This window comes from Corvus kubaryi, unplaced genomic scaffold, assembly GCF_017639235.1.
Source record: "Corvus kubaryi isolate FWS band 111438036 unplaced genomic scaffold, C.kubaryi_AGA036_p1.0 130, whole genome shotgun sequence".
NCBI classification, from domain to species: Eukaryota; Metazoa; Chordata; class Aves; order Passeriformes; family Corvidae; genus Corvus; species Corvus kubaryi.
The window spans coordinates 4,043,114-4,061,857 of record NW_024580665.1 but is presented as its reverse complement, the minus strand read 5'-3'; the positions used below and the strand labels follow the sequence as shown (position 1 = coordinate 4,061,857).

Below are 18,744 nucleotides of genomic sequence, written 5' to 3'. Positions count from 1 at the left end.
AAAAAAAAAAAAAAAAAAAAAAAAAAAAAAAAAAAAAAAAGGAAAGAAAAAAGGTATTTTAGTTTTTCTTTCACTCCCTCTCTGAGTTTGGAACAATATAAGAATCATGCATTCAAGGTAGTTATGGACAAAAAATACGTATTAGATGAAAAAACTAAAGCTATTGTTTACAGATCTACCAATCATGCAAGACAAATGAGATACTCTTTTCCCACCAGAACATAACACCACCACTTACTGGTGGCCCTACAAGGCCAGTTAATCCAGGAAGCCCCTTTTCACCTTTTGGTCCAGGAAAACCAGGAGAACCTGAGTAGTGCAGAAAAACATAAAAGAAAAACATAAATCTGGAGAGGCTACAATATCGAGCATGCTGTTTCATTGATAACTCAGTTGTTTTGAAGCCATACAAAGTTTACTCTGGGTTTTTTTTTTTTGAGAGCTTCATTTTATTTGAGCAGGAAAAAATTTGCAACTCTAAGTTGAACCAGTAGTGTCAAAAAACATCATGCTTTTAAAAAGCTCCTCCATTATTCCAGGAATAGCAGTAGTAGAAGTTAATTTTTCTCTCTTAGTTAAATCTACAGCAGACCCTAAAGCTTCAATATGCAGAATGCTTGCAAGGCTGTCTTTGAACAGAGAATTATTTTTCAAAGACTAGATTTTCAAAGAATGAGTGTTTGTTTTACACATGCCCAGCTTTTTTCTTTCCCACTGTGCAAAATACAACATGTACCAACTCTGCACTGGAGCTGACAACTGCACATTTGAACTTGTACACAATACACAGATATATTGTTACCATTGTACACAGTACCCCGACAGAAAAGTGACTTTATGGAATATATTAAGCAAACCAGTGAAGACTCCAGCCCTACCTGGACTACCCGGAGGTCCTGGTGGTCCTCTCTCCCCAGGAGGCCCAGTTACCCCAGTTCCTATGCAGTTGAAGCACGTGTCTCCTCGATCACCTAAAAAGATTTGCATTCAAAAAGCACATTTGAGCATCAGGTTTTAGAAAATATTAATAGAATTCAGCACAACAGCAACTGTTTTCTTGCTATTGATCTATAATACCAGGTCCAAAGTGACTACTTCAAGTAACTATTGCTTAAATATTAGAAGCGTCCCCCCTGCAAGTTAAACTGAAGCTTTTTGGTGGCTAGGAGTCAGACAACCAATATCAGATATGATTAGAATGTATTTATGACAGTGCAAAATAATTAAAACAAAAAAAAATGCTTTCAATAATAGAAAATAAAACCATGGACCTTTTTTTCCTCAGCAAAGTGTCCTCTTTTAAAGTAGGTACTTGACACTTCTAACTACAACTCTAAACCACAGATATCAAAATCCCAAACTTAATTAAACTCCCAGAGTGCAGAAAAAAACCTGGGAATGTTTCATTGATTTGACAATAGCCTAAATGTATTTCTTTAAAAAAAAAGATTGGTTTCAAGAAGCTTAGGAATTTCCTTCACATACAGACTTATCTGACATTCATCAGTGTGATATTTGAGCACTTTATTTAGGTTAATGAATTAATCCTTACAATCTCCATGAGGAAAAACATTTCTCTTTGAAGTGAATGCAAAATTAAGTGAGATGCCTAAAGTCATTTATGATGTCCATGGTTGAGCTAGGAAAAGATTCTCACTTACCCATATCAGCATCCTCACTGCGAGGTTGTCTTTTTGGAAACAAGGATATGTATTAAATATAACTTTCTTTTGCTTAGCAAACAAACAAACTCACTGCAGATTGACCAACTCAAATTAGGAGTCTTGTATTTGTAATTTCAATGCTGCTTTTGATAAAAAATGTCAAATTTATTAATGAACTGTAAAACATTTTCACACAGACTTGGCCAGTGCTGTTACAAAGCACCCAGTTTCTATCTGTCTGGGAAATACTCATAAACCTCAAGTTCCATTCATTTTACTTTATTCAAGATCCATGCTAGGCATTGGTTGTATCCTCAATCACTTAGACTCCTGTGCTTTAATATTACATGAAGGGGTATCCTACACCCAAAGAAAACAGCTTTTTTATTCAGAGACATAAAATATCTGCACTCAACCCTACTGGGAAGGGGCACTGTTAATCCTTATTTAATGCAGGCTTTACATTTTTTAACAAGCTTCAAAAAAAAAGGAGAAAAATAGAAAATATAGCCATGACACTGTACCTTTTTGGCCTCGCTCCCCCGTAAAACCTTGTTGTCCTGGAATTCCTGGAGGACCTGGTGGCCCCTGCTCACATAACCCTTCCCCTAAGCAAAATCAGGAGAGGTTTAATGAGCTATTTGTGTTAGACTGACAGCAGCACCAAATACATGTATTCAGTACAAAAATATATTTGTGTGGATATTCTAATACACTCGCATAATCACAGACCAAACGTTTTGGCAATTCAGACAGGACTGCTGGTGAAAACCCACACATGTAATTCAATCTCAAAAGGAAACAGTGATATTACACAACAACCATCAACTCTTCACAACCCCAACCATCTCCCACTGCTTCCCACAGCCTACACACTTCCATCTCCACATTACATTCTGATATTCAGCCTCATATCATAAAAACATGCCTATGAATCATCATCAGGGCAAGGGCACTTCAGATGCCAATGCCATCTAGACACTAAATTCCTCCCTGAACCATGTTAGCCCCTGTCCACTAGAACTCTCCATTCTTACATTCTATCTGCCATTCCCTACACTTCCCTTACACCAAAAAAGGAGCTAAGAGCTTTCATCCAAAGTGTCCACTCCCAAGATAACTTCATGTGGTCTACACACCAGAATACTTATGAAACTGGAATTCTGTGAAAAATTACACCTTTGACTCTCCTGCTATCACAACTCTTAGATGGAAACAGTCTTTCCAAGCATTTATTAGATCATATCATGAAAGCTGAATTTACTCAAGCCAGTGTCCAAGTGGTTACCTCCTGCTTTATGCCCAAATTTTAATATAACTGTCATTAGTTGAATTAAATAGGATGTAACATAAAATGGAAATACACTTAATTTTGTACATCCCCGCCAAATGTGCTAGACCCTGGAGAAATGTCATTATTGTGTGAGTTAGCACAAAGGTCCCTCAGGTCTGAAAAGATTCTTGCCTTCTGGTCTAGCTGAATCTCACACAAGTTCACAGCAGGGCTCACTTGAAGTAGGAAAGAGGCATGATAAAGCCAGACTGCAACTCACACCACTGAATTCCCAAATTCTGTAACTGTCCTTAAGCCTTAAGTTCTCCTACAGATGTCTTGATTTGCAATGGGAGCAACTTGGAGAATGTATACAAACAGAATCGCATGGACTTCAGCTGCTGATAAACTACATCTTTGGAGGTGGAATTAAAAAAACCCAAACAAACAAACCACAGAAACCCAAACCGAAACAAATGTCAAAGCTGTTTAGTCTCTTCTACTTGCTGCCTATGTGATCATCACTTACCAGGAGCAACAGATGGTGCAGGTGGTCCTGGGGGACCTGGTGGTCCTGGAGGTCCTCGTGGTCCCTCAACTCCCGGTTGCCCAGGTATAGAAACCCCAGGTAAACCTGGATCTCCCTTCTGTCCTCTCTCACCAGGTAAGCCAGGTGGGCCAGGAGGTCCAACAGTAGTGATCCCTAAGATGGGAAGGACTTAGTTCCTTGCTAGCTTAAAGGTTTACATCACATTTTACATTTTTAGAGATGTTTGTTTGAAAAATTGACTCAATACTCAACAACTAAGTTTATGATGGAAAAAAAAAAAACCCCACAGCACTAATGAAAGGAAGTATTGATGAGACAAAAGAACATATACAAGCTGTAACATTAGAATGATAATGTTCCTCTATGTGCATATATAAGGCACATGCAGGTGTCACAGTTCACTCCCACTGTAGACTCAGATCAGCTCCCACCAGACTTGTCGTACACAAAACTTTCTCTGTGCAATGCAAAGGATAATGTATCTTATAGGTATGTGATATGAGATAAATTGCCCCCAGGGGCATTAAGAGAGTATCTGATTAGAATCCTCAGTTCACCACAGCAAGGGCAATGAATGTTCATAATTCCTCTCATTATCCCCAGAAGTTCAAGACCTCCCTTCAAGCTCAAAGGTGGCTCTAAATATTCTGCCTTCTGTTAGAAGGAGTGTGTAAAGACTGTGAAGCCAGTCAGACATTTGAGCATACGACTTAATTTAAAACTTGCACTCCTACCTGGAGATCCTGGCAAGCCAGGTGGGCCTGGCCTACCAGAGAATCCACGCTCCCCTTTGGCTCCTGGAAGTCCTGGCAATCCTTTGCTACCTTTTGGTCCCACTGTTGCATCAATGCCTGGTCTTGGAACAACCTGTAAATGTTTCATGCTCATGTGAAACTACTTGCCAAGAAAAGAGTCATTGGAACCATAAAGACATGTGAGGGAGGAGAAGTTCAACATACTTTGAACCTTATGCCAATGACAGGATGCTTTCCCCACTCCACTGAATTACCAGGGAAAATTCCAGTAAAGAGCACTCCCCAATAGGAAGCTGTTTTCCTGCCAAGCCAACACAGTTACAACAGGCTTCAGTGAGGCTGACTCAGTCCTGCTAGTCTGAGGTTATAGTCTAGCCTGTGTTTGTGACCTAGCAAATCCCAGAGCACAGAACTGATCTTGAAAGAAGGAAACCATTGTTTCTGTCAGTGTATATATAAAAATTTTACTGGTGCTGTTGGTGTTGTACCTGGAGATAGGACACTCAGTCAGCCAAGATCTACAATGAAACAACACCATAAACCAAATGCAGAAAAAAATAAAGGATCAGCAACTTACAATTCCAGGAGGACCAGGGGGACCCATGTCACCTTTTTCACCCTAACAATGAAATTAAGAGCATTTTTGATACTATGCAGCAGTACATAAACAAGTTATTGCAAATATTCCTCAACACTGTAATAGCAGAGGCAAAGCAATTACTACTCAGGCAGAACTGAACTCAGTAATGGCAAATTTTCAATCTATTACAGCAATAATGACAAAAATCCTGGCATACCTTTTCACCATCTCTTCCTGGAGCACCATTTATTCCAGGCCCACCAGGTAAACCCTTCAAGAAAAGGGAGATATAATCACACTCTCATCTTTTCCATATCAGAAGAAAAGCTTATAAAGAGCTTGCTTAGACTAAAAATGTATGAATTACTCACATCCCTACCAGGTTGACCAGGTTCTCCATCTTTGCCAGGCTTTCCCTTCAAAGACAAATATGCATTGAAATAAAATACTTCAGTGGTAAAGAATTCTTATGGAAATTATGTTACTTGTTTCCCATTTTTCAATAGGCCCAACTGTATCTAGAATGCAGTCCTTGGGACAAACACATCAAAGACATCAACCATAACCAATAGAATTACCTAAACTGAAGTTATCATTTTGAAAACCTGAGCACAAAACCATGACAAGTCTCAGAGAAATGCTGGGTGAATACAGCACAAGATGATCTCCAGTTAACTACTGCTGATTCATTATGTTTACTACTCCTATTTTTACATTAGAGAAATCCTTTATTTGGAAAACAGATCCTAACTCCCTAAATACTAGAACACTCTATTTAATTAGGAAATCAGTATGACTAGTGAAACTAAATAAAACTTCATGTTTGAATTTTAACTTTCCTTTAAATCAACAAAATTTTCTCCTTAGTATCAATGAAAATACAAGATGAAGTTCTGCTCAAAGAAGTCACTTCTAAAAAACGTATTATTGCTGAACAGATTTGTCGCTGCAATGAAAGCAGGGCAAGCTCCACTTTGTTCCACTTTGACCATTCACTGGGCAGACAAATGGCACTTTATTGTCAGAGTTACAGAAGCTGTGTCTGGGGGTGCCTGCTGGAACAGAACTAGAGCAGGTGATTGAGCTTCACCTAGTGAATCTTCCTCAGTGCCAAGATCAGCTCTCAGTCACTGAGAAGTTGATAATAAGACCTCACAGATTTAGTGAATCAGAGTATAATGTGATTTGTGAAGTTTGTATTTACTAGTGATGAGTTCTAACTCTCAAAACTGAGGTTTTAAGATTTCCTGTGAACATGCAGAGCTATCTGTTTGAATACATACACTGACATTTTAAAAGAGTATATCTGAAATGGCTTTGAGCTGCACAGAATCCTATGGAGCACTAAAATGCAACTTTAAAGTAACTTAATAGCTAAACTGCACTTCCAAGTATGCAACATGCCCAGATTCAGAGTAATAAAACCAAACAAAAATATTAGTAAACAAACTTTTGGCAAAAGGCATCTGACATATCCCTTCAGGACTTTTCTCCTTTTAGATCTTTGCAAATTTATGTGGTTCCCATTTACTTTTGTAGAGAGAAGCAACAATTCAAAACCCACTCAAAATATAATGAGACTTTTGGCTTGGTAAATCTGCTTGTTATGTTCTTTAAAAGAGACAAATCAAAGCCCTTCTATAAATCTCAGCAACTAAGAAGGATTTTATCTTGAGTACCAAACATTTGTTTCCACTGTATTTATTTCCTATGGAAATTGGAAAACCTATCACCAGCATGTTTCTAAACAGTGTTTATATATTGTCCAATTAACCTGAGCAGGACTCGTGTCTTGATTTTCAAAGGGGTCCATTTTGTTGATGAAACTATGTATTCAGAAGCTGTGGAAGTGAAGATACAGAATGTTTTGAGCTGGTTACAGCTTCTCTTTTCTTTGTTGGTCCAGCCCATGTTATTTTTATCCTATTTCTTAGCACTTCTATGATCTTTCTCAGCTTTTCTGAGCTGTGATATCCAAGTATGTTTAAATTCCAGGATTGATTTGAGTCTGGTCAGGAACAGAGACTCCTGCTATCCCTCGATAAAGCTATCCCAACTTGTGCCCTCCCCAGATAGCACATAAAGGCAGTCTCTTGGGAGGTGACAAATGGACTTTCAGTTTTAACAGTGTTCAGAGACTTGGTTCTGTGACTCACCTCAGCAAACCCACTGAGAATGAATTTACATATACCAGGTTATATACACCAATTATTATATACACCGATCTCATGCTGCTTGGCAACCCAGTACATAGCAAACTGAATGAAGACCCTCTCTAAAAGGAAACAGAAAGCTGCTGCTTCAGACAAGCAGTCCATAAACTTTGAAGGTTTTCACATGTTAACCTGATAACATAATCCAAACTATTTTCTCCTGCCCCCCAAACAAAGATTTACATGTAGATAATTCTGTGAGAAACCACTGAGAGAGCCATAGCTAGAAGCACAGTCATGACCCCTGTGCATCATCTACGAGTTTGCCAGGTTACAAGGAGAAAAAAAAGCAGTCTCTTACCCAGAGGCTGATGGCCCCAACTGAATTCAACATTTGCTTAATTGTCAACAGTAACACTGAATGGAAAGATAAGTGTTTGGTTAAACAGACTACTTACTCTTTTGCCTGGTTCTCCTTGCTCACCTTTTTCACCTTTTATGCCACCGGGAAGACCCTGGACACACAAACGTCATCTTAAACTGGGCCCACAAGCCAAAGTAGAATGAAGTTACAGTTCTGATACAGATGCAACAAAATAGAACTAAGAGTTCTACTCACAGGAGGGCCTGGTGGCCCAGGAAGTCCTGGTGGGCCTGGATCACCTGGAATACCCTGTCATGCATGAGCAAAGAAAAAGAGGATTAAAGCCTCCATCACTCCCCAGAAGCTCAATTGATTTTTTTTCTTAAATAGAATTTTTTTTTTTTTTGCTGTCATTTACATTCCAAGTTATAAACAACCATATTTATTCTTTCTTTGTGTGGAATTTCAAGTGCATCTATAAATTTTATTTACTGCTCATCCTGTTTATTTAGATGATTCACTCCACTAAAAACACAACTGCCTCCTGAGTGCACTGCAGCAGCTGGTTTGGTGGCCTGCAGCTGCTATCCAATAATAAAGAGAAGAAAGAAAAAAACGAAGAAAGAACAAACAAACGCCAGATCCTGCTGAAATTACAGGAGCAACAGTCATTAGGTTACTGGTAATTGCTGAAATTGAGAGGCCATCAGGATCAAAGTATTTGTCAGAAAACCGTCACAGGATTATTGTGTTAAAAAGTTCTTGTTTTATTTGGTCTTGTTACACCTTTGTACAAGTTATTACATCTTTTCACCATTAACATAAAGAAAAGTTACAGGCTACTGAATCTGCCAAAAGTTTCTGTGCAGTTGCCATTATTTTCTTGAAGTCACCCCAGACTTTTACAAGCCCATCTATATGCTTGATTTTAGTCAGAGATCATAGGTGGAGGCACACACCAGAACTCTATGTGCATTTCACCAAAAAGTAACTGTAACATTGACGTTTTTTACCAATTGCATACTACCAAGTATAAACTTAACTGAAAATAAAAACAAATTTGCAAACTTAGAAATCATTATAAATGTTGGTCAAAGGCAATGCACTCAGAATGTTTATAATTCTTAGTGCTTTAAAAGGATTGTAGATAGAATGCTTTCACTTTGTACACTTACATAAATTAGTGCAAGTATAATTAGTCCTTCAGGAATCCCTGATGACAGAAGCAAATTACTCTGACCCCAATAAAATCAGATGAATTTTTGCTTCAGCGACAGTGTGGTCAAAATGTCACCTTGTATTTTCTCAGAATTATAAAGACACACAATGCTGCTCTTTACTTTCTGCCCTATTACCCAGTTACAGACAAAACCAGAGACCTTTCTAGGATGACTGTGCACTGCAAGTGTACACCAGCACATAGTTCTAGTTAATGCCTTAGTGGTGCAAGGGTAACAAATGGTTTTGATCAAGATGAAAGGCAGAATTGCCCTACACCCCACTAAAATAAAATACTGGTGTGTCCTAAAGCTTTCTTCTCTGACACGTTTCCCAAGATAAGACAATGGAAAGGAAGAAACTGATCCAAATAACGATGGAGGAAACAAATAGTTTAAAGTTCAGTTACTACAGTGATGTTTGCAAAATAATCAGAGCACAAAAACGATCACTCAACACTTTTTCCTCAAAATATCTACTTCAACTCTTGTATTACTCAGGGTGGTATTTGAGAATATCACAAAACCTTCAAGGAAAATGTGACATCCAGGCACCCATGATCCTGCTGGTTTTGCTCAGACTGTCTATGGCACCCAGAATTACACAGTACTGCAGAATGTTCCCCAGTGAAAAAGAAAGAGAAAAAAATGTAATAACTTTAAAAATGCTAACTCTCCCAATGACCTTCTGGCATTCATGTGTGGGGAGGGATCCATACAAATCAAACCAGTATTTTGAGCTTACTTGTAACAGTATGACTGATATTTACTTTTGAGATGCCAGAAACAGGGAAAGCATTTTATTCAGACCACAAGGAATAAAGATCTTGGGGCATCACTAATAACAAAAAAAGAAGAAATTGAATTAAAATTTTTGAAAGACTTCTTCACAATAGATGACACAGATGGTTAATTAGTGGGAATCTGAAACCCCAGACTGCTTTGAAAATTGCAATTCTGGGTGTTCCAAGGAATGGGAGTATTTTAACCACTTTTGATGTTACTGTGAACTGCCTTTAAGAGAGTTTCTTTGGAATAGTTATTTTACTAAGGGAAGCAACAACTAATGTGACTGGCATGCTTTCTATTAAACGAAAAGTACTCAGGCCTGGAATATTCAGTACTCTGAGAAAAAAAAAAAAATAGAACCTCTGCAGTAAGAAGGATGTGAGTATAAATGAGCCAAACCAACCGAGGCTGCAGCTTGATCACATGCTCACTGCAGAGGAGTGTAGTGTCCCACTCACCTGATCTCCTTTCTGAAACTCAATGTCATTTGGTCTTTTCTGTTCTCCAATTTGTCCTGGTGGCCCTGGAGGTCCCTGAAGACCTTGTTCACCCTAATGTGTAGGAAGATGCAGTTTGTTACAGGAAATACAAGCAAAAATGGCAAGCATAAGTATTTTGAAAGTAATAAGCAAAAATATCATTATGATCACCTACTCACTTTTTCACCTTTGGGTCCTTGGAAATTCAAACCCATATTACCCTGCAAAAAGTATAACTCATCAGCCCTTGGAAGTCATAAATAAACAGAAAGAGAAAGAAAAGAGTCCACCACCACCATCAATATGAGAAAGACAATACCTTGGGTCCTGGCAGCCCTGGTGGACCAGGAGGTCCCTATTGAAAAAGGAAACCAAAAAACAAGTCACATAAAAGCACTTTACAAACCCCTGTAGAGAAAAACCCACACAACAATGTTGCAGCTTTAATTCCTGTGAATTATCTCCATGCTGACAAGGCACCTTCCTTTGAAAACTCATGCTATTTTACTTCACAAATATGTAAGAAACTAGTTCTTCCCTTAAGTGAGAGAGTAAAATGAAATTAAACAGTCAGGCATTAAACGTCCTAGTCTAAATAAGCTAAATCTTACCCCATGTTTCACACAAGTGAGAAGCCTGCACAACGATTCAGCACCACTTAAAGCAAAAAGGTGTTGGGGAACAGGTTGTTTCAAAAGTATCTTATTTACACGTGCACAGTAACAGCTCCAAGGCTGAACTGAATGCATGGTTGCTGCTGTCTTCATACCAAGTGCTGACTACCATGATCTCTGCAATTCACTGACCTGCCTCTGAGAACACGAAACCAAGGAGTAACTGTCCCATTTAAGGCTTTATGAGCAACAGGTTAAAGAAACTTACCGTCAAACCTGGGGGCCCTGGGGGGCCAACTGGACCTGGTATTCCCACGGAGCCGGGTGGGCCCTGTTGAGAAAGGGGAGGAGGCCATGAGAGGCACCTTTTTATGAAAAAAAAAACCCAGTGAGAGCTGTAAGCTCAAATAACTCGAACAGCTGGCATCCCACACATGTCAAATCAATGTAGCTGACCAATAACCTACAATCTGTGCTTGTGGAAAGGCCTAAAGGGGTGTACATCATGTTAGGAGAGTTCTGCTCTTAACATCAGTGCATCTCTTTGGCTCAGATAAGGGAATGCTTTTTTGTTTGTTTTGAACTACTTTTGTGCTTTCTTTCTCTTCATGCACTGAGAGAGAACAACAAAACACTTTGTATTTATGATTCTTCCCAGCCAGTAACAGACAATAGGAAAGCACAGATCAGAGGAGCAGAAATGCTAACAGGCTCAGTCTGGTCACAGAATAGCGTGGGGCTTGCCTCTCTGTACCAGGAAATGGGAGTCTGGCTTCTGGCCAGTTCAGACTGATAGATTCATTTTCGGCTCCCCTTGTTCTTCCACTAAAGCAATGAATGGCTCAGTGGGGGAGCACAGGGCCTGGAGTCACTAGCTGTTTTCACAGAGCACTGCTGGGAGAGCAGAAACACTGTTCAGGAGGTGCAACATGAGGAGAACAGCTGAGGCATTGCCCTCTCCTTCCCACCATCCAAAACAGCAGCTACAGCCAGAAAGCCAGATGTGACTTTGACTCAGAGAGAAGAAGGGAAGGGAACTCCAGAACTGATACAAAGAATGTCTAGGAAGGGAAAAAGGCAGGGAAAGCAGAGAAGCAAGTCAGTAACTGTGAGTACTGCTGTCTGCTGGATAGCACCTTCCTGACCAGGGGACCTTTCTGCGTTCTGTGGGTCACCCTATTAAGAGCAATATGGAATCACGCACTTTCCCTCAAGCCATAAATCAGAAGTACATTAAATGTGAGCCCTGCATCTCCAAGAAAACATATGGATCCCCTAGCACCAAAGCTGCCAATTGTGCTGTAACGAAAATACTTTTCATGTTATCTTTTTGGCAGAACACAGCCTAATAGTACTTTATGCAACTTACAGGTATCCCTGGAAGACCTGGAAATCCTGGGTCACCCTTCTGTCCTGGCTGCAAGGATGTAATTATTTCACCTGCTTCACCCTAGAAGAAATACAGTTGACTTTAATTAACAACATGTCTTACAATACACCTTATCACCATTTTGACTCCAAAGGGCACATAGTGGCTTCTAAGACTCTAAGAGACCCTGAACTATGCTACACCCTAGCAGTACACTTTAACATAAGCACGAACTTCTCCAAGAATAGCTCTTTTCAGGAGAGATGAAGATTCTAAATGGCTAAACTAACAATCCTTAAAACATTTGTTTTATACAAAGATAAAATCAGCATTGATTTAAATTCCAAAAGATTAGGGAATTGAAACACAAACTCTTCACAAAATAAACATTCCAGCTTCATGTGAAAGCAGTGGATAGGACACAACAGAAAAAAGGCTCATTCAGCTTTTTCCAATGTCCCAGCTCACGAGATTAGTGCTGAGTGTGCTGTTACAACAGTTATGCTTCATGCTCTATATTGAAGCAGTTTCTTACTGATTTCAGGGAATATCTTTGTTTTAAAAGTATATGCTCTGATGAGATTGTTCTTTAATATCTTCAAAACAACTGGGAAGAAAAGGAGCTAAGAAGAACAATTCAGCTTAACAGTCACAATTTTCCAGTACCAGTGTTATGCTGTCCTCTCAGGAGTAACTCTGTGGGTCAGGTTTCCTCTTAAATAGATTTGAATGAAAACTGATGTTTTGCGCCATGCTCAAATTGGTCAAAGGTACAACAAAACCCTTAAAAAATAAAAGGGCTTCTTAAGGTTCAACATTAGACCATGAGACTCTTTACAACATTGGGAGAAAAGGCCATCTATGTAATATAGCGTACAAAAAATATTTTCAAAAGGAACAGAAGATGTACTATTCTTGTCACTGGATATTTTAGGTCAATGTTGTTTAGTCTTTAGGAGTGCTTTGAGTATGCACAGGCAGACTAATGGTGCATTTGGGTGTTTGTAGACATTTTGTTAAACTGGATGCCTCAACACTGACCCTAACAGTCCCAAGGAAACAGCTTCAGAAAACACTCTGCTACCTCTCAAGCTACTAACCCAAACTAAGCTACAGCAGAATTTCCAGTTAGCTGCACTAGAAACACCAAGAATGTCACTCCAGATTCCAGTGGATGTACATGGTCTTGCATAAAACAAGCAGGTTACTCATGGCAGATCACACTGCACACCCATGTCTGGTAAGTACCTGGATGTGAGAGTACAGCACACTTACCTTCATACCTGGCAGACCAGGAGGTCCCTTTGTTTAAAAGAAACAAAAAAAGAAAGATCAATAGAAAGAAATCATCGGTATGTTATTTGCAAACCACTAATCAGATCTACACCATGAGGAAAACATTAAACTTATAAAATATATGGAACAGGGGAAAATAAATTTTTTATGAACTTCAGAATCAAATGGAAAAATTAAGAGAAGAACTTTCACAGTGAATGTTGAGCATTAGAAGGTTTATATTTCCTTTTCTTAGCAATTTGTTTCTATATTGCCTCCTATTATCCATCCTGTCTACTACGCTTCTGTTTGTACTTTGGTTCTGACAGTCACTTTGCAGTACTGACAGTCCATCCTTGTGTTTTGTACTGAAAACACCCTACACTGTCTCTTTTTTGTGACCCATTAATCACCAGTAAGACTCTTTAGAGGTACTAAATGTCAGTAACAAGATCTTACTTCTCTGACACATATGCATGTATTTGTATTTTTCTGCAGGTGGTAAAGCATCTCAGCATGTGAAAATTCAAAGGGGTTTTTGAGATTTACCACAGCATACAGCAGAAACCTCATGTTCGTTGGACATCTAAAATGTTCTGATTAAACATTAAAAAAATTTCCTGTTTATTAAATGAAAAAATGCAAAAAGAGGCTGATATTTATTTCATTTTTCACACTAGAAGTCTTTCTGTGGATTACAGGTAGTTGATTGGGAAATCTTTTACTTACAGGAGGCCCTTGTAAACCAGGAAAACCTGGACTGCCTGGGAATCCACGTTCTCCCTTAGGGATGAAGAAAATTATTAGCCAAAACCAAATCAAAACATAACAAAACCAGAAAAACAAATTTTCACTCAAAGTCTAGTGTCATTGTTAGCTTATGACTCCAGAATAGCAAATTGTATTGGAACAAGCTATAGAAAAATCTTAGTTAATTTATACAACTGATTAAAACAGAAATTTCCACAGTCACATGTTTCTGCATACTTCCAGGCAAAGTACTACACTACAGAGATGGAAAACCCATGGAATGTTATAGAAGATCAACTTTTCTTCTGGGAAAATCATAATGTGAAGCTAAGTAGCATGTCAGAATAAAGTGACTCCCTCCAACAAAGACACTGAATCAGTATTTTCAATATAATATTAAAAAATTAAGAATTAAAAAGTCTCACTGCTAAGTAATGAGATTTTCTTGGTAGCAAGAGTACTACAATGACGAGACACAGCATCTGAGCTCATTATCAGACACACCTCTCAGTTGTAAGCTACACACTTAAGGATTCGAACACAGTTTAACTATATCGGCTACAATGTTGTGTCTTGGTGCTGGCAATTTCTGGCAGAACTTGTGCTTTAAGTACCAGACAATGACCCCTTCTCTCAAACAGGTGTGTAAGCCTGAATTATCTTGGAATTACCTGCACAACTCAGTAACAGCAAGTACTGTGGCACTCAACAGACTAAACCTATTGGCTTACAGTCAGGAGAACAAGAACTCTTTACCATACTATTGCTGCATTAAGATTCTTAAAGGAATTCCACCTTTGTTCCATTGCATCCTGGGATACCCTGAGGTCCTGGTGGCCCATCTTGTCCTGGCAATCCCTTTAAAGTGGAAAAGAGGAAAGAAGAGTTAGATTGCAGGATGCTCTTCTGGGCTTGAAAGACAAAAGGGAAGAGATTTCTATCTATACAGCCCATTCCTACTCACAGGAAGTCCTGGTGTTCCTGGAAACCCGGGAAGCCCTGGAGGTCCCTGGAAGGAAATTAACCACATTAACCACGTGTTTGAAACAGTATGGTAGGAATGGGTGTGCAAAAGGATTTACCTAGATTTCACTAAATGTAACTTATTTGTGCAAATTTAAGTGAAGACAGAAAGAGACATCTGAATCACCTGTAAAAAAAAAGAATGCCATGCTGACATGGCATTCAAGGTTCTTACCAATCTTTCAGGGAAATAGTCCCAAAAACATAGAAAAGACAATGCAGGGCTACTGAAGTAATAGATTATAGATATACAGAGAAAATAAATAAACACACATGGAAAATGCATGTGGCCAGTGAAGTCAAAGATGTATCAATTATCACCAGCTGAGGTGTTCGACAGAAAAAGCACAGGCACAACCTAAAGGACTTCCAGACAAGCCCACCTCTCCTGTATGGACCTTAGACATACTGCCTCTACTTCAGAATACATTGAAACAAAGGTACTAGCACTTGTTTAGGTCCTGTATTGCAAAACAAATCAAGTAAGTATTGGGGCTGCTCTCCCTAATGAGTTTATGAAATACAAACAATATGTAATATTGTATTAATTATAAAATGTAGTACAATCTCTTCTAGCTGGTAGGTAGACTGCTCTTCAGATTTGAGTCAGGTTTTTTTCTTGTCAGTCACCACTTCTGTTAGGACCCACTCAATGCCTGTCAGTCTTTATTCATTATTCCAACATATCACCCTAAAACTGCATCAATACTTACTCTGATTCCTTTGGGTCCAATAGGCCCTGGAAGACCATCATCACCCTAAAAAACAACAAAACAAACAAGAACTCACACTCAAGCTGCAGTCTGTCTTTCTATCAAATTAAACAGTAAGCATAAACTGTTCTACATGTTAACAGTAAGTGGACTAAAAGTTATAGTAGTTGTTACTTCCTGCATTATAGGGTTCAAAATTACTTTAACTTTTGGCGTTGGACTCTGAGCTGAAAAGCATTTTTTCCAGCTGATTAACCATGATTTAGAGGAAAATTTTCCTAAAGGCCACGGTGCTCTCAGGTCGCTGACAATCACAGGGTCAGGCCTCCCATGCAACATCCTCCAGCGGCCTCTTGTGGGCAGAGCAGGGGAGCCACGATTCAACACGGATCAGACTGTACCAGGGTTACTTTTCATTATGATCACCACAGAATCACAATGCAGAACTTTCTATCAAAATCTTCAGAAAATGCATTCATAGAATAAAAATGTAACAAGAGTTTCTAGTCTAAAACTCCTGTGCTGTTTCACTCTTGTTATATACAATTAATCTTCTCTTTTAGTGCAGACTTCTTTTATGTTTTTCTTATCACCTGCCTATTTTTTTCTTTGCCTCTTTTTGATGTGCTTCTGTTAGGTTTATACTGTGAGCATTTATAAAAGAAATGGCTGATCCTGAATATCCTTATGTATGTTAAAGGCAAATACATTCAGAGGAATTTTACTGCTGAATTACACCATCTGAGTGTAATGATGCAATTCAGTAGTGAATAGAAATAAATGGAACCACTCCAGGGAAAGCCAGAAGCATTCCTCAGCTCTCTGCACATAGATTCAATGAGGCCCTCATTTGCATCACCCCACCCAAACCCAGCCCAGGAATCCCATCCCAGGAATGCCACCAGGTGCAAACAACAGTTTACCTACCTGGTGGGAGTCCTCAGGGCAGCTGAGAGCAGAACTCTGCTCTTATCAGTGAACTAGGCTAAGCTAGGATCTCCTTAGTGCAAGGACTAACAAAGCTACATCACAGCACCTTGCCAAACCTGTTCTTTGATCCTAATGTGCAGCACCTAGTGAAAGGATACAAGTGCACAGATAATGCTGGCAAGTGTTTGTGTAGACAGAAGAACTGGATAGGAAACTCAGAGCAATATTTTTCCACTGGCTGACTAGTCAAACTAATCAACCAAAAAAACCTATGTTATACCCCAACAACTGAAGATTTTTACTATGAAACGAATGATAATCAGGAGTTCTGGAATTGCTTAGGATCAGCACCACAATTAAGCAAATGCTGCCCAGAACTTTCACGCCATTCAAGTGAATTGGACATACCTTTGAGCCTCTTGGACCAGGTGGTCCTTCTGGTCCTGGGAATCCAGGCAAACCTGGCTGTCCTTCCAAGCCTGGGAATCCCCTTTCCCCCTACAAAAAGAATAGGTGGTAGTGGAGGTGAAATATGACAGAAGCAAAATATGTGATAAAACACACATTTTATCTTTCTGCTTTTCTGTAGGAAGTCATCACACCAACAAACTAACACTGTGACTAAACATCTCACCTGCTTAACTACAGAAATTCCTGAACACAGACATGCATTACCTTTAATTACAGCACTGAAACCGATTTCATAGGGTGTTTATCCCATGCAAGCCCAATACAAGTACTTCTGCATGGAGCTATACAGTTGGTCTGCTACATCATCTGAAAAGCAAGACTGTGGAGGAGTGTTACTATCTCAGGCCAGGATATGAAAGGGTTAGTGTGTCCCTGAAGGAGAGAGAATGAGGAATTCGGGAGTGCCAGATAAGGAAAACATTAGGCAAAACCAGATTTTGGAGCAAGCTCTGGCATGAATTGTGTTTGCACACTAAAAAAACACACCTCTGTACAAGAGGGATATCAGATGTGTGAGGGGCAAGCCAGGCTACACAGTGCCTAGTAATCTCAACCTGGTCACTCTTCTTCACATTTTTGTTAGAGAAAGTAGCATCTACAAATGGTTGCTAGAACAGATTTTTAGCAGAGGGTTGGCCTTGTGCGTCATCTAAGGCTGAAGAACTGTTCTCTAAAATGCAACTATGCCAAGGTCTCCACTCTAAACAATCATGGAATGGGGAAGCCAAGGCCTTGAAAGAAAGAGGAACATGAAGCCAAACAGCTAAGAGAAACAGAAGAGGCACCAACAGATGCTAGTGAACTGTATGTAGTATTGAAACTGAAATGAGTATTTTCCAAGCCCACTTCGAAAGTGAGCAGCAACAATGAGAGCCTTGCATGAGGAAACTGTTGCTGGGGCAACTCCTGTGGAGTTTACCAGCAAATTACCCCCAAAAGCAAACAGATTGTTTGAAGGACGGTGCTTGGGGACAGCTGAGGGAGTACATCAGACATGTCCTATGGGAACTTACATCAAAGTTCAAAATAATTACAGTGGAAATAGCTGCATTACAATACCTATTTTTGATAAAAATTGGTTAAAGAAATGTGGCAAATTGGGTGGGAAGAGAAACCATGCTGATCCAGTTCTGAGTGTTTTTTTTTTTTTATTGTTTTCTATTTAAACAGCCCATAGATGATTCCATAAGTGACAACAGTTTTCAGATGTTGCTTCTGCCCCCAGATTTTTCTTATTGCCCACACCATACTGATTTTCATGAAGATTTGTATGCTACAAATTTGGCAGAAAAAACTGCCTGCTCACTGCAGAAACATACTGAAACTGAAAAGAAACATACCAAGTCTTCCAAAAAAAGTCAATGTCAAAAAAGACATTATATCGTTGGAGATACAATGAGATTGAAGTTCCTGGTTAGTGTGCAATGAATTTTCTTATAAATGCAAAAACTCACTAGCCAGTTCTGCTTACACAGAAAGAACTGAGGAAGTTTGGATACTTCTTGTTTCAGACTCGAAGCTACTAAACTAAAATATAAACAGCAAAGGTTTAGGTCAACTCAGATCTCCTCTTCCAATCCTGAAAATACAAGATTGTTTCCATAGCAAAATAAAGATGCACCAGCTATAGAACCACCATTCACTTGGGGAATGGGTGAGGAGTCAAGATTCTGATCTTAATTGCCCTCAATCAGCTACACCAATACAGTAAAACTGCCAGCTCACAAGCTTGAACATGACTGTTGCTTGGGGGATAGAAAGAAAAAAATATAGTT

The 18,744-nt window shown here is 39.2% G+C and overlaps 1 protein-coding gene across 6 annotated transcripts in view; it reads right to left on the bottom strand.

The window, feature by feature from the left end:
* COL4A5 (collagen type IV alpha 5 chain) overlaps positions 1 to 18,744 on the bottom strand; it is an 80,886-nt gene that overhangs the window by 31,588 nt on the left and 30,554 nt on the right. For all 6 annotated transcript variants that reach the window (XM_042028851.1, XM_042028869.1, XM_042028878.1 and 3 more), the window contains exons 3-23: positions 16,907 to 16,996; positions 15,569 to 15,613; positions 14,797 to 14,841; positions 14,628 to 14,690; positions 13,812 to 13,865; positions 13,083 to 13,109; positions 11,808 to 11,888; positions 10,707 to 10,769; positions 10,144 to 10,179; positions 10,004 to 10,045; positions 9,804 to 9,896; positions 7,595 to 7,648; positions 7,434 to 7,490; positions 5,194 to 5,238; positions 5,040 to 5,093; positions 4,820 to 4,861; positions 4,222 to 4,354; positions 3,467 to 3,640; positions 2,189 to 2,272; positions 879 to 971; positions 239 to 309 (exon numbers count right to left, since the gene is read on the bottom strand). In XM_042028851.1, coding sequence (XP_041884785.1) covers positions 239 to 309; positions 879 to 971; positions 2,189 to 2,272; positions 3,467 to 3,640; positions 4,222 to 4,354; positions 4,820 to 4,861; positions 5,040 to 5,093; positions 5,194 to 5,238; positions 7,434 to 7,490; positions 7,595 to 7,648; positions 9,804 to 9,896; positions 10,004 to 10,045; positions 10,144 to 10,179; positions 10,707 to 10,769; positions 11,808 to 11,888; positions 13,083 to 13,109; positions 13,812 to 13,865; positions 14,628 to 14,690; positions 14,797 to 14,841; positions 15,569 to 15,613; positions 16,907 to 16,996 — 1,446 coding nt within the window. The remainder of the gene's footprint in view (positions 1 to 238; positions 310 to 878; positions 972 to 2,188; positions 2,273 to 3,466; positions 3,641 to 4,221; positions 4,355 to 4,819; positions 4,862 to 5,039; positions 5,094 to 5,193; positions 5,239 to 7,433; positions 7,491 to 7,594; positions 7,649 to 9,803; positions 9,897 to 10,003; positions 10,046 to 10,143; positions 10,180 to 10,706; positions 10,770 to 11,807; positions 11,889 to 13,082; positions 13,110 to 13,811; positions 13,866 to 14,627; positions 14,691 to 14,796; positions 14,842 to 15,568; positions 15,614 to 16,906; positions 16,997 to 18,744) is intronic.